General features: G+C 34.7%; 1 protein-coding gene across 5 annotated transcripts in view; it reads left to right on the top strand.

Moving 5' to 3' along the window:
• The window catches only part of LOC128227127 (CAP-Gly domain-containing linker protein 1-like), an 87,771-nt gene that overhangs the window by 62,485 nt on the left and 8,435 nt on the right, over positions 1-16,851 (top strand). For all 5 annotated transcript variants that reach the window (XM_052937352.1, XM_052937353.1, XM_052937354.1 and 2 more), the window contains 3 exons: positions 2,855-3,078; positions 8,341-8,581; positions 9,505-9,666. In XM_052937352.1, the coding sequence (XP_052793312.1) occupies positions 2,855-3,078; positions 8,341-8,581; positions 9,505-9,666 (627 nt within the window). The remainder of the gene's footprint in view (positions 1-2,854; positions 3,079-8,340; positions 8,582-9,504; positions 9,667-16,851) is intronic.

Below are 16,851 nucleotides of genomic sequence, written 5' to 3'. Positions count from 1 at the left end.
TGGTAGAATCTCAGTTATATAAACATTTTATGGTATTTAATGAAATTCCAGGTCTTGGTTCCAAATTCAGTTCATAGTGGAATTTCAATAATTTTACAAATTACCCATGTATTATCAAATCCTCACTATGCTCTACATATTAAAGGAATGATGTTTGTTTTATATGTACATGTTTGTTTGATCAGATTTTCAAAATCTCCGAGTGAATAATGATCTTGTTTGTTCAAACTTTCTTTCGGCATTTTATTTTTTAATATTGAACAGTATTCTTAAAATATTGATCCGCTTCAACCTTTCAAACCTGCTTTGAATTTTTGTAACGATTTCTGCGTACAACTCATTAACTTCAATGGATTATGTTATAACGCTCTTTGTCGATGATGTTTACTTTTCTTCATTTTGTTTCATACTCTGTGAGCTCTTTAAGACATGTCTGCATTTGTCTGAACCATCAATTCTGTGAGTAAAACTTCATTATTTGTTCAGGTATGATCACCTTTTTTAGTTTTATAGTTTATGGATGCATCCTGAAATACAAATTGACTTGAAAATGTTGAAAAAGGGTTTTACTTGTGCAAATTTACTTGTATAAGCTTTAAGATAATTAAATCCAGTTATGAATAAGCTTTTAGGTGATTAAATCTGGTTCTTCTTAGCATCTGTTGATAACTGCATGTTGTCTTTGATTTTCAACTCATTAGAGATGACTAGTGAAGATGAATGGCTTTGAAAACACTGCAATTAAGAAAAGAAATAGAGGGTAAAAACTTCCCATCATTGACAAGGTGAAGATGGTTTAGAAATGGAAGGGGGGTTTTGTTAATTGATTTAGCAGGTGCCTGAATTGTTCCAGGTTCCCAGAATAAACAGAGAACGTATATTTTCTACCAGTTTGCTGTTTTAATGATGACGATGTGTTCTGCATGGTTCTATCAATCATCAAATCTGTAAAATACAACACTGAATCCATGATTCATTCTCTCATGTATTAATTGTTTTATCATTTTTAAAAAAAATGTTAACTTTCAGCCTTGTTTTAGTCTTTTTCTTGTACAGTTGAATAATGGCACATTTTGAACTAAGGGAAGTAACCCTGGTCAACTGGTCACTTTACTTGCTGTTTACTTGCTCAATCCCTTGTCATCATCATAGTCAAGCATATAATATGCATATGATGGGAATAATCTTAAATCTCCTGATTTTGTAGAAATGGGTAGGATGTATATTTATTTGTAAAAAATAATGGATATTTGACTAGTCACTGACGATCAGTGCTGTAAGTTTCATAATCACTGCTGTTCAATTCTGACACAACATGTCCAAATTAGATTTTTAATTGATATAAAATGCCACCCATTTAGTGATATCAGGTTGCATGCAAAAGTAGGGGGAAATCAGGAAATTCAGAAGTGGTTCCATTGTTCTATGCTGGCACATGTCATTGTTTTACTTGTTTTTCCCATGAAATAAAACAGAACTGTAAATAAATGCCATTTTTCCGGGGGGCTCATACTCTACATCAGAAACAAGTGCTTAACACCAAGATTGGAGCGTGCAACTGGTTAGATAATTAACATGCATCTTACATGTTGTATGCAACCTTGCAAGATATGCTCATTACGCCCTGGATGTGGGTAATGCATGGAAAAGCAGTTATAATGTCTACGAAATTACTCCTTTCTAAACTCAGAACTTTTGCTTATTTATTCATGTCATGTTTTTGGTTGTTGCTACATTTGATTGATTTTTTTTCAGATTAATTTTTAATGTTGCCAATGGATAAAAAAAAATGAGAAATAGAAAAATAATACTACTTTTTCATGATAAAAAAAATCCTGAGCGTATACATTAAGATCTGCAGATGTGGATCCAATACTGTTTTTTCGCTTGTTCCAAATACCTTTTTAATGACAATATTCAACAGTGGATAAGATGAAACTGAATTCATGTGGTTGCATAAAAATTTGTGCACAATTCCAAAAATATGGATGATGGAAACTGCCCAATATCAGTAAAACGATAATAAGTAATAATTTACCCTCTATTATTTAATTGAGGGCAATCAGAAAGTATTTCGGGGGGGGGGAGGGGGGGGAAATTTGCTTGTTCTTTGATATTCAGAGTTGATCGGCAATCCCCCTTTATTTTGGACAGCTCAGCTGATAATTAGAAGGGACAATTGTAAACTACTTGTTTGTCTGTGTAATTAGCATTTAATATGTTTGTATTTGTTGAATGTTACAGACTATTTGAAATAGATATCAATTAAGAATTAGGTACTGTTTAATACAATATGATTCACGTTTCATCATGGCCGATATCGCTGAAACGGTCAGAAAAAATTATTTACCCACAATGCTGAGTATGCCCGAGGCAAGTTTCAGGGAATTTTTTCCAGTTTGATTATTATTGCGGATATGATTTCGGATAAAATCTCGCTTCTCACGAGCATTCAATATAATCTATATAGACGTTTCAAATCCATGGTTTATATGTCTGTGTTATTTGTATTATTATGGTGCATATAAGAGATATGATACTTTACTTTCCCTGCTTTTCTAATGACCCTCTCAAGTGTTTATTTTTTCACCCTTGGCGTTGCCATTGACTCGTACTTTTAAATTGATTTGTTAAAGAGAATATTTATTTTTTGTTCATCCATTTCCTATTTATATTCATAAATTACTTTCCATTATTTTAAACATGAGAGTGTCATACTATGAATACTTAAAAATTTACTAATTAAATTCAAATAATTATTTTTCAATTACTCAAACCACTGTAATTGTATTTTAGAACTTAAAATAAAAAAGAGATTATATAATTATATTCACCCATTTTAATTCTGTTTCAGACCAAAATCGTAACAAGACGAGCAAGTCGAAGACTAAGGACGAGAAGGGCAATGAAAAGGTCGTTGAGACCGTTCCTGCGGAGGTCCACACGCAGGAGGTTCAGCGTCTCGAGGCCCTGTGCGAGGGCCGCACCAAGCAACTCAACATGGTGAAACTCCAGTTACAGTCCACAACACTCGCCTTTGATGGCATGGCTTCTACAGTAAACTACCTCGCTCACGATGTAAGTTTCCTCACTCTGTTAACTACCTCACTCACGATGTAAGTTACCTCATTCTATTAACGACCTTGCTCACGATGTAAGTCACCTCATTCTGTAAAATGTCTCCCTCATAATGAAAGTTTCCTTGAACTGCTTACTACTGTGCCAATAAATTGTGTTACCTCTGGTATGATCTATCTCACTTATTGTGTTATCTCAGACAGACAATCAACTACCTCTCTCATGTTTAAAGTTACCTTAAGATTGTAAGCTACTTCACTCATATAGTGAGTTACTTTATTCTTTTGACTACCTCTCTCTTGTAAGCTACCTGTAGACTGTTAACTACAAGTATCTCACTCATTGTGTAGGTTACCTCAGACTTTAATCTCCCAGGCTTATAGTATGAGTTACCCAGGACGGCCAATTACCTCACTCATGATGAAACATGTCTCTGAGTGTTATATATTCTTGCTCATGATGCAAATGACCAAAGACCATTAACTGCCCTAATCATCATGGAATCAATCTCAGGTTGTTAAACACCATGCTCATGATGTATGTTACCTTGGCCAGTGAATTACCTCACTCATAATGTAGGTTACCTTGGCCAGTGAACTACCTCACTCATGAAGTAGGTTACCTTGGCCAGTGAACTACCTCACTCATGAAGTAGGTTACCTTGGCCAGTGAACTACCTCACTCATGAAGTAGGTTACCTTGGCCAGTGAACTACCTCACTCATAAAGTAGGTTACCTTTGCCAGTGAACTACCTCACTCATAAAGTAGGTTACCTTTGCCAGTGAACTACCTCACTCATAAAGTAGATTACCTTTGCCAGTGAACTACCTCACTCATAAAGTATGTTACCTTGGCCAGTGAACTACCTCACTCATAAAGTATGTTACCTTGGCCAGTAAACTATGTCACTCATAAAGTATGTTACCTTGGCCAGTAAACTACCTCACTCATAAAGTATGTTACCTTGGCCAGTGAACTACGTCACTCATAAAGTAGGTTACCTTAGCCAGTGAACTACCTCACTCATAAAGAAGGTTACCTTGGCCAGTGAAATACCTAACTTATAATGTAGGTTACCTTGGCCAGTGAACTACCTCACTCAAAATGTAGGTAACCTTGGCCAGTGAACTACCTCACTCAAAATGGAGGTTACCTTTGCCAGTGAACTACCACACTCAAATTGTAGGTCACCTTGGCCAGTCAACTACCTCACTCATAATGGAGGTTAGCTTGGCCAGGGAACTACCTTACTCATAATGAAGGTAACCTTGGCCAGTGAACAACCTCACTCATAATGTAGGTTACCTTGATCAGTGAACAACCTTACTTATAATGAAGGTTACCTTGACCAATGAACAACCTTACTTATAATGAAGATTACCTTGACCAATGAACAACCTTACTTATAATGAAGGTTACCTTGACCAATGAACAACCTTACTTATAATGAAGGTTACCTTGACCAATGAACAACCTCACTCATAATGAAGGTTACCTTGGCCAGTGAACAACCTCACTTATAATGAAAGTTACCTTGATCAGTGAACAACCTTACTTATAATGTAGGTTACCTTGACCAATGAACAACCTTACTTATAATGTAGGTTACCTTGGTCAGTGAACTAACTCACTCATAATGTAGGTTACCTTGGTCAGTGAACTAACTCACTCATGGAGGTTACCTTGGTCAGTGAACTAACTTACTCAAAATGTATGTTACCTTGGTCAGTGAACTAACTTACTCATGATATGGGTTACCTTGACCAGTGAACAACCTTACTTATAATGAAGGTTACCTTGGTCAGTGAACTAACTCACTCATAATGGAGGTTACCTTGGTCAGTGAACTACCTTACTTATAATGAAGGTTACCTTGACCAGTGAACAACCTTACTTATAATGAAGGTTACCTTGACCAGTGAACAACCTTACTCATAATGGAGGTTACCTTGGTCAGTGAACTACCTTACTTATAATGAAGGTTACCATGGTCAGTGAACTAACTCACTCATAATGGAGGTTACCTTGGTCAGTGAACTACCTTACTTATAATAAAGGTTACCATGACCAGTGAACTACCTTACTTATAATGGAGGTTACCTTGACCAATGAACAAACTTACTCATAATGGAGGTTACCTTGGTCAGTGAACTACCTTACTTATAATGAAGGTTACCTTGGTCAGTGAACTAACTCACTCATAATGGAGGTTACCTTTGTCAGTGAACTAACTTACTCAAAATGGAGGTTACCTTGGTCAGTGAATTAACTTACTCAAAATGGAGGTTACCTTGGTCAGTGAACTAACTTACTCAAAATGGAGGTTACCTGTGTCAGTGAACTAACTCACTCATAATGGAGGTTACCTTGGTCAGTGAACTAACTCACTCATAATGGAGGTTACCTTGGTCAGTGAACTAACTCACTCATTATGGAGGTTACCTTGGTCAGTGAACTAACTTATTCAAAATGTAGGTTACCTTGGTCAGTGAACTACCTCACTCATAAAGAAGGTTTCCTTTGCCAGTGAACTACCTAACTTATAATGTAGGTTACCTTGGCCAGTGAACTACCTCACTCAAAATGGAGGTAACCTTGGCCAGTGAACTAACTTACTCAAAATAGAGGTTACCTTGGTCAGTGAACTAACTTACTCATAATATAGGTTACCTTGACCAGTGAACAACCTTACTTATAATGAAGGTTACCTTGGTCAGTGAACTAACTCACTTATAATGAAGGTTACCATGACCAGTGAACAACCTTACTTATAATGAAGGTTACCTTGACCAGTGAACAACCTTACTCATAATGGAGATTACCTTGGTCAGTGAACTACCTTACTTATAATGAAGGTTACCTTGGTCAGTGAACTAACTCACTCATAATGGAGGTTACCTTGGTCAGTGAACTACCTTACTTATAATGAAGGTTACCATGACCAGTGAACAACCTTACTTATAATGAAGGTTACCTTGACCAGTGAACACACTTACTCATAATGGAGGTTACCTTGGCCATTGAACAACCTCACTCATAATGAAGGTTACCATGACCAGTGAGCAACCTTACTTATATTGAAGGTTACCTTGACCAGTGAACTACCTTACTCATAATGGAGGTTACCTTGGCCAGTGAACAACCTCACTCATAATGAAGGTGACCATGACCAGTGAACAACTTTACTTATAATGAAGGTTACCTTGACCAGTGAACAACCTTACTCATAATGGAGGTTACCTTGGCCAGTGAACTACCTTACTCATAATATAGGTTACCTTGGTCAGTGAACTACATCACTCATAATGGAGGTTAGTTTGTCAGTGACCTACCTTACTCATAATGAAGGTTACCTTGGTCAGTGAACTACCTTACTCATAATGTATGTTACCTTTGCCAGTGAAATACCACACCCATAGTGTAGGTTGCTTTGGCCAGTGAACTACCTCACTCATAATTAGGTTACCTTTGCCAGTGAACTACCTTACTTGTAATATAGGTTGCCTTGGCCAGTGAACTACCTCACTCATATTTAATGTTACCTTGGCCAGTGAACTACCTCACTCATAATTAGGTTACCTTTGCCAGTGAACTACCTTACTTGTAATATAGGTTGCCTTGGCCAGTGAACTACCTCACTCATAATTAGGTTACCTTTGCCAGTGAACTACCTTACTTGTAATATAGGTTGCCTTGGCCAGTGAACTACCTCACTCATAATTAGGTTACCTTTGCCAGTGAACTACCTTACTTGTAATATAGGTTGCCTTGGCCAGTGAACTACCTCACTCATAATTAGGTTACCTTTGCCAGTGAACTATCTCAGTCAAAAGGAAGGTAACCTTGGGTAGTGAACTACTTCACTCATAAGGGAGGTTACCTTGGCCTGTGAACTACCTCAATCATAATGTAGGTTACCTTTGCCAGTGAACTACCTCACTCAATACTGTAGGTTACCTTGGCCAGTGGACTACCTCACTCGTAATGTACGTTTCATTTTGGCATTGAACAAACTCACTCATACTGTAGGTAACCTTGGCCTGTGAACTACCTTACTCATAATGTATGTTTCTTTTGGCAGTGAACTACTTCACACATAATTGAGGTTACCTTGTCTAGTGAACTACTTCACACATAATGCAGGTTACCTTGGCCACTTAATTACCTCAATCATAATGTACGTTTTCTTTGCCAGAGAACCACCAAACTCATAATTTAGCAGTGTTGGCCTGTAAGCTACCTCTCAAATTTGTGAGTTACCTCATTCACAGTATAGCCTCCCTGATAATGTAGACTACCTCACTCATGATGTTGTTTCTCTCAGACTGTTGACTGCCTCAGATTGTTAACTAGTTTCCACATAATGTGAGTTATATCATATTGGTAACAACCCTACTCATGATGTGTGTTATCTCAGTTTGTTACTACCTCACTTACAATGTGAGTTTTCTCAGATTGTTGACTACCTCTCTCATTATGTGAATTTTCTCAGACTTTTGACTACCTCAATCTTGATGTGAGTTTTCTCAGACTTTCGACTTCCTCAATCTTGAGGTGAGTTTTCTCAGAGATTGTTAACTAGCTCACAAATGAGGTTATGTAAACAACCTCAGATTGTTGAATACCTTGCTCGTGATGAGAGTTATCGCAGACTGTTAGCTACTTCACACACACAATGGGCCAATTGTTCAGAACTTTGTTAAAGTTAACAACGTGATTAACGACATCGTTGTTAATTTTTAAACGTGAACTATTTGATGATGTGCTCACAAATTTAAATAAAAACAACGGGAGCTGAAGCGGTTGTCTCATACCATGAAAGAAATACAGTAGACCAATAGTGTATTTCTTAAACTTTCCCAGCAGTAAAGTTTTGAAAGTTAACAACGATGATGTAAAGAACATTATTAACCTTATTAAAGTTCTGAACAAATTGGCCAATGTAAGATTCATCATACTGTTAATTACCTATTGATGTTAGTTATTTAAAATTAATTTATCACTATTTTGATTGTTTTATTATAGAGCATGAAATCAATTAATACTGTACAGTCTTTAAAAATAAGAACCAAGCAATAAATTTCCAATATTTATTCATGATTACTTTATCAATAATTATTAATTAAAGAAATATGATACTTAAAGAAAGTGTATAATTACAATCTTGTAATAACAATGTCCAAAGGATAATAATTACATATGATTACATGTATAAATTCTAAATATAGTATAAGCTATCAATTTCTTGTGTTTCATTTCAGTTGGATGCCTTCTCTTGTCCAAGTCTGGTAAAATCGATTGAAAATTCGAAGAAGCTTATTGAAGAACAGAAGATGAGGATTACTGGGCATGAGGAAAATAAAGCAAGTCTGGAGGGGATCATTGCCAACATGAAGGAACAGCACAAGGAGTATATAACCAGTCTCGAGAGCGAGACTGACAAAACTCTACAGTATCAACGGGAAGCCCTGGAAGAACACTACCAAGATGAATTAAAAGAAGGTAAGGGATGAAACTGTGTTGAGTTGGATTTAGTGGTGATGGGATTAACTCCCTTTGATTAAAAAAATAAAAATATGGTCGAGATAGCTTCAAAGAAATTTTGACAAAAGGAGGGGGATTTATAATCCTTTTATTATTTTGAATAAAAAAATAAATATATAGTAAATAGTTATTTTGATTCTTGTTTGAAAATTTAAATTTCCATGCAATGCAACCTGAACGAAAGGTTAGGTAGGCCTCCATTTTTGACAGTAGACGTCATTCATTGTGCTTTCACAACCACTCTTTGGGCTCAGAAATATTCTCTTCCATCTGAACACCTTATCCATCTATGAGTTAGGCTATTATATTCCTTTTCAACACCGCATAGGTGATGTAGATGGGTCAAGCAATTAATGGTGCAGATAAAAGGCATTGGTAGACCTCATAAACTATAAAACCATCCTGATTCTAATTTTTTACAACTTCGACTGAATTTTGTTTTCGAAAAACAAATTATGTTGACTACCTTACTTACAATGTAAATGCATAATCATAATAGAGCTTATTGGTGTTAAATTGTGCCTGATGCCTCTATTGATTGGACCCTCGGAAGGATACACATTTAATCACTGAAAATGTCTTCAATGAAAACAACCTCCATATTTTTTTTTAAGTCCATCATTTGTTTTATTAAGTTGGTTATTTAGAAGTTTGCACATGTGAGCTGGTTAGTACAGAGGCTTTCACTGTCATTTTTAGTAAATTATAATAAATATTTGCTTAATTTATTCAGCCACCTGGTTGTGCCCGTCTTATTCCAAATTATTAATTGTTAAATAAAGCAAAAGTAATTAATGGCTATTACTAAGATTATTTAAAGATGAGATTTATTTTTCTTATAACATATGACATATTTGATATAACTTAAATTAATATTGCAGTAAAAACCAATAAGTCTCATGAAATCTCCGAACTGCGCAAGTCTCATGAGGCGTACATCATGCGGTTGGAACGGGAACATGAGGTTGCCATGGATACACTGCGGGCCACACATGGTGACGCTATACGACAACTACAGAGTCGACAAGAACATCAGATGGAAGGTACGAGCGGGCAATAATCTAGATTGTTGTAGTTGTCTTTGGAAGTAATTTAGTTAGTACTAGATGTTTTGATGGCAACAGTGTTTCAACACTTCCAGTACACTGAGTAAAAAGTTTCTTCACGGTAAGTTAACTTCTTTATTTAAGAAATATTACCACGATCAATACTTCTTGAAAACACCTCATTTGGTGAGAACTTGGGGGGGGGGGGGGGGGGGGGGGGGGTTCTGACAAGGGAAACAATCATGTCTTGTCACTTTAAAAATACCCTGTGTTATTTCCCTTGTTCAAAGAGTTATAGACAATAATTTCAACATAAACTTACACTAAGGAAAAGAATGTATTAAAAATTAATGTACATTTACTTTAGACAAAATTCCTAAAGCATAGATGATGTGCCTTGTCAATCAATATTTGGCCATACCTTTGTAATAAAAATGTACTTTTTATCAAATGTCTGTTTGCTTTATCAAACAGGGCTTCCTAAACATTTGCTTACCAATATTTGTAAAATGGCTCGCTCCTATAATGCTCAGCAAATATTTTAATATGATTTATTTGAAAACTGCCCATTTAGCAGTTTTCGATAAATTTGTGTTTGATATTAACATACAAATGCCAGTTTGAACTTATATAGGTGAAAAATATGGTCTTCCTGACTGCCATACCTTTAGCATTTTGAATTGTACGTGCGTACAGCTTAATCGATATGTGATTTTTTTTCATTTTATTGTCTAAGTATCTTATTTAGGGTCAGAGTGGGCTTGTCCCCTGACTAAGAACATTCTGTAGCATGGGGCTTAGCATTTTGAATTGTACATAAGTACGAATGAGTGAGCTATCGATATGTAAAATCTTTTCAGTATTTTGGTCTTAATATTTTATTTGGGATGGGATTGGGAGTGTCCCCTTCCTAAGAAAATTTTGTTTAATGAGGCATACCTAAATATCCCCATAATATTTTGAATCGCTCGTATGTACAAGTAAGTGTGCTATCAAAATGTGAACGTCTTTTATTATTTTGGACTCAAAATGTTAAATGAGTGGGAGGGGCGGTTCCATCCTTTAGGAGAATTTTGTAGAATACAGACATGAAATTACTATTTTTAAGCATTCTATATGTAAACATGTAGTGGAATAGCCAACATTCTATGGAATCAAGACAACTTCCAACAAAGAAAAAATATCTGTATATACACACCATTATAAAGCCTTGAATATTTTTGTTATTCCTGATCTCAAGATTTAAGCATTTGCCTTTACACGCGGGTGCACCACAGTATGCACCAGAGTATGCCTAGGTCTTTACAAACCTGTCCATGGTGGTCTTCTCACTATAATCGAAGCGTTTGAATGAAGAAGCCAACATTTTTACACTGAGGGCTTGGCATCCATTTTTTTAACAAGCCCTGTCGTATCAAATCCAGAATTTTATCAAGCGCAGAAAGCATTTTGACAGTGCAGGGCTTGTGGGCTTGTTAGCTTATTTGATCTAATTCACTTCAACAGGTGAAGTATGAAAAAGATTAATATCTATAAGTTCATGAAAAATCGAGATAATTTATTCTTTTCTTTTTTTGCACGATCTAGGTGCATGTAAGCATGCAAATATAATAATAACGATAATGTTTGAGTGTTTCTGAAATATGGCCTATCTGTTCAATGAGTAGAGTTTAATCAAAGATGTTAATACGCTCTTTATTGTCAATAAATACAATAAATTTTAAGAGCCTTCAATAAGTGTCCCTGTTTATTTGAGGCTTTGAATGACCTTTGAGATTTATACATTACAGATGAAGTTAATTTTATTAAATGTTTTTATTAAGGCCAAGAAAAACTAATTGTTTATTTTTCGTACTCGACAAACCCATAAAAATACATGTGGCCCTTATGTATTTTTAGCCTCTGTGGTGATTTTTTTTTCTTCTTCCATTTTTTTATAACAGATTTAAGGGGTTGAGGAGTAGAACTCCTACTTTAGATTCTCACATAATGTGGGTCGGGTTACAGCCAAACAAACATTTGTTTTATTGTGGCCTTATGTATAATGTGAAGACCCCCTACCATAGTAAGAAGATTTTTGAAAGTTTTCCTATTTGATTACATTTAAATGCTGGAATTCAAATTTTTATCTCCTTTGGTGAATTTCAAAGAGTTTAAACCATTGAAAAGATTTATGAAATGATTGGTAAGAATGATATGTTTATAAGACAGATTATTTCCATTTAAAATGTTTGAAATCTATCACTTCATGTGCCAAGCTTAATTCTTTCTTTATTAGGCATCGGTGATTTTCTAACAGGTCATGGTATGAAGAAAAAGTGAATTAATAGCCCTTCCCCTAAACAAACATTTTTCTGATACCTTAACTTTAGGACTTATCTCTTCTATAAATTAAGGCATTTATGTATTATATAAAAAGCGAATGAGATTTTCATTCAAGCCAAGATTTTGTAAGACCTGATCATTAGCCTCTCTGATAGCATCGGAAAAAATTCTTCAAATAGATTCAAGTACTCAGTTTTCCTTTATTCAGGCCTTCATTTCCAAATGCAGCATCATCTTTGTTTGTAATATTTTTTCTGTTAAGTTAAATTATATTTATTATGTTTATGTTTGGCCTTTTTAACTTTATTATCAGCATGCCAGGTACAGCCCAGTGGCGATAATTCACTTAGAAGACCAAAAATTCATGCTATTAACTTTCTTAGTGTTTGGCGCAAAATGCCTACGCAATACCTCTATACAAGCCAGTTCGCAAGCGTGAGCTTCTAAATAACTCACCTAATAAAATAAGTTGGTATAAATGGAAATTTGGTCGTATTTTTTTGTTACGTAATAGAGATTTGGCAGTTAATTGTAATCTGCAAATGGAATTTTGGCTCTCAGAGCACTTCAAAATCGATAAAAGTGAATCTGTCCAGCAATCCTTAGCTGGCAGAGGCATAAGCCTCAACACTAATTGACTTTCTGAATGAAAACAGCAGTTATTTTGTTTTCAGTGTGCACTAATTTCCCCTTAGGCTTAGCTCATGAAAAATGCATAGGCATGCATCCGAATGTTTTACTACCCCAATCTACCTAGGAAATAGTTTCTTGGCTGTTTCTTATTCTTGAAATATCAATTTTTTATGAGTCAGGTGTAGAGAAAATAAATTAAGGTGCTGTGTATTTCAGGATTATTTGGAGGATTTTTGTCTTGGAAATTTTTATGTTAAGTTTAATGTTAAGCTAAAAAAATGGATAATTTCATATCTGGTCGACATGTTTATATACTTGTATACCAATTAATGTTATACATACATCTTGTTTCCAATTGACGTAAGGGTGGTTAAGCTATTGATGTTGTATGGTGCTTCCATGATGGACACACATACACACACACTGTGATTTGGGACAAATTTGCACATGTTATTCATTGTCAGTTAGTTTCGATCGTGTAGAAAAGGTTTGCTAGAATGAGTGTTTTTAAAAGTTTATTACAAAGGTGAACTGAGAACTTGACATTCAGATTTCAATGAAAGCTCAAAAGTAAAAGTTGACGTAAATCCAAATCAGTTTGTGTAACAGCTCGCGGGATATTTGAATGTTATCATTATATAGGGCATTGATTGGATTAAATAAAGCCAAGTATCAGCTGGTTAATTAAGTATCTTCAAATCAATATACATTGTACAATGTCTTAGGTATCATTATATGTATTAAGATGGATTTTTGGTTCTGCTGTTTGGAAAGTTTTAGGACTTAATTATTTCTTAATTATTTGTTGATACATTGCACATTTACATAGATCAGCATCGGTTTGGTTTCTTAGGTCAAGATCAGGATAGTTTTCCTTTCGAATATGTGTAATACAGTTTTTCTATATATGTAATAAATCTTTTCCTGTTTGTAACTTTCAAATGAAATATAATTATTGGTAATGTAACAATGATATGTTCTTTAACAAAAATAAATGGCTTGATGCAACTCAGTTGTATATACATACTAAAAAGTTATTTAGTGATCTACATACTATTGTTTAGACTACCCTCAAACTGGGCCAGCCACTGCTGTTATCTACTGCTTCACCTGATTAAAGCCAATAAAGGCTGACTGTTGATTTACTGAAATAAATGTATTGGAAAATTTGAGAAATACTGCATTCTTATTGGACAAAATATTAATTTGACCACTAAAGAGCATATGTGGCGTATCTTTGCAGTATACTTGTTGTTTTTCTTTTGATTAAATAAATTGCTTATTGTGAATATTCAAAGTTCCAATTCAAATTGATACACCACGAAATGATAGATAAATATTGAGTGATAAAAAGGTCAATTGTTGGCTTGTTACCAAAGTGTTTAATGTGCAGTCATATATGAAACTTTTCTTAATATCATTTGAATGTGTCCTTGAATAAAAGAATTATTTGAAGGATTTTATTTGAAGGATTTTATACTATCAAAAATACGTCTGTTATGTCATAAGGCGTTCTGTTAGCAATTTAAATTGAGACATTGTGACAATATTTAATTTTGAATTTGACTTTATGACAAAAAGGTGTGGCTCTAATTTACTTTCTGAATGCAAACTGAAGGTTTTTCATTCACAATTGTGTGGGTTATCTACGCAATAAATTTGAAATGGAATGAATGTGAGTGCAAGTAAACATATGAAAAAATGTAAATTTTAGTTAGCAATTAGATCTATAAATATTAGTATGCCAGAATCAAGTTTTAGTTAGCGGGGCCATATGCAAAGATTGAACTTAAAATTAGATTAGAAACTTTTGTGGTAGGTAAAATCTAATGCTTTTGAGACCCCCTACTGCTCTACCACTGTCCTGACAAAATCTACCACTTTTAAAAACTTTTTTTTTTAAATGGCGTTCAAATCGCATTTTACATCCAGTGAGGCCCTACAACTGTCATAATGTAGCAGTCATCTGGTCTCACATTGCTGGAGGGCAGAGAGATTAACACCATGTGTCTGCCCGATTTGGAACTCCCCCTGTCTTGAGTCTGTAACCTTGATTGATTGACCACAGTTACGACCATATAAGGTGAAATTAGTTGAATATATGAGTACATGTTAGTAAGAATATAACAATGTTGAGGCTCACCTTAGACATTATTCTGTACAATGTATATACATATAAAATTCCTTGATTAATATTCAAGCTAACCTACATGTATTTAACTAACATATTAGTATAGCTTCGATTGATTCCCACACATAGATTTGGTCCCTTGAGAGTAGAAACTGGACAGATTGACTGAAGTTTTCCTGAATTATTCAGTCTTCCAGTATAACATACCTCATTAGCTTCGAGTCAACAAACAAAGTCTCTTACAGCATTTTTTTTCCGTATAGGACACCTAAAAATATTTCAGAGAAAATTAACCTTGGAAATTATTAAATTGTTGAAAAAAGAGTAAAAGCTTTTGCTGGAATGTGACAAATACCCCAATTGGGCCAATGTTTGGATATATTAAGGGAGGGGTTAATCATCGTCTGCTCCAAGGTACCAACACCTTATTTATTTGTATTTTTTTAGTGCTTTTTTGTATTAACGGCATATAATCTATTTGTCTATAAGGGTGTGTGCTGAGATTTGTAATGGTATATGTATACTCTTTTATGTCACATATTTACATTCGCACTTGATATTTTTGTGTTGATTATGCATGAAACGATCAACCTTTTGTGCATGACCTCTGTAAAGACAGTGTTTCACAAGAAAGACCTGGGTCATGCATATTTAAAACATTGAATAAAAAAATCAAGATAATTTTTTGATAATGTGAAAATTATAAAAATTGAAATCATTATTACTACAAAATATTAAGATAATGAAAATATGAGGATTGATTCGTGAGTTCATGCAGTATAAACGCGATTTTGCACATTTTTCAAGATTTTTCATGCTGCATGAATGCACGCAACATTGGAAGCAAATCCTTAAATAACTTGAACTTTTATGGTCACATTACAAATAACACTTTTAGAATAATATGTTTTCAAAGTTTTCTGTCAAAATGCGAACAAAATAGCCCGCGCGAAAATTAGATTAGAACATGCTAGACTAAAAAATCAGCCTACAAGAAACTTTAATCAAAGAACATAATTCATGTTCATTGAACAAATCTCCAGAAAGCTCCTTGTAATGTTAAGATGTTTTGTATAATCTAATTGACCCATCCATCTTTTGTAATGATTGGCCATGTAAGGGTCTGTATCATAAATTTGTTTTACAATTGGTTATCAAAAGTGACTCTTGTCTGTGAAACGATCCTTCGTATATGTGACAAAATTTAATAGCCAGGGCTTGCTGCCAAATAAAATAAAATCTTTATCTGCCAATGTACATATCCCTCCTACTCTCGGTACTTGGGACGAAAAGATATCTGCCATTTTCGTGATCAATGACGGTAAATTTAAGGTATGAATTCATGGTGAAACTGATCACTGATCAGTTAGAAATATTGAAGAGAATTAAATCAGTTTTGTAAATAATTGGATATAAACTTTACCGATCTTCCAGTGAAGTGTAACAGTGACATTTGAAATTTGCAAAGGTCGCAATTTTTTTACTTGATTTCATTTTGCACTTGACTTCATTTTGTACAAATAATTATTTGGAACTTATTGAATTCTTCCAAAATTTCTAAGCCTCACTTTGAAATTCATTCATTTTGGAAATATCAGACTATTTTGTTTGTCTTTTTATAATAAGGTTGCATCTGACAGGATTTTTTACATCAGAAAATGCAAGCATTTACACTTGATAAAAATACCAAAACACAATAAAAATTAATTGAAAAATAGCTGACTTAGGCTGCTGACGGAATTTGAAACAAAACAAGATATATGATGGAAATGGTGAATAAATGGTGAAACTTAGGAGATAATGAAGACAGAACCAGAACTAAGATTGATAAAAGCTGATGATGTGGTGGTGATAAGTGAATTGGAGAGTGGTAGGATGGAGGTTGTTAAAGTCGACAATGTGCCGGAAAGAAAAATGACCACAGATGTGAATGGGAACTCCAAGCCACTGCTGACGGTGGTGCGACATATGCGGGGTAGGTTATAGGGGGATGATTATTGTAGTCAGTACTCAGTGTAGTCAGTGGTAGACCAATTTTGTATTGGGTAGAAAACGTGTGTGTAGGAGGTAGTCAGTACTCAGTGCAAGACACT

Source organism: Mya arenaria, chromosome 3 (assembly GCF_026914265.1).
Source record: "Mya arenaria isolate MELC-2E11 chromosome 3, ASM2691426v1".
Classification (NCBI taxonomy): Eukaryota; Metazoa; Mollusca; class Bivalvia; order Myida; family Myidae; genus Mya; species Mya arenaria.
The sequence above is the reverse complement of the archived record's forward strand: the minus strand, read 5'-3'. Positions and strand labels throughout refer to the sequence as shown.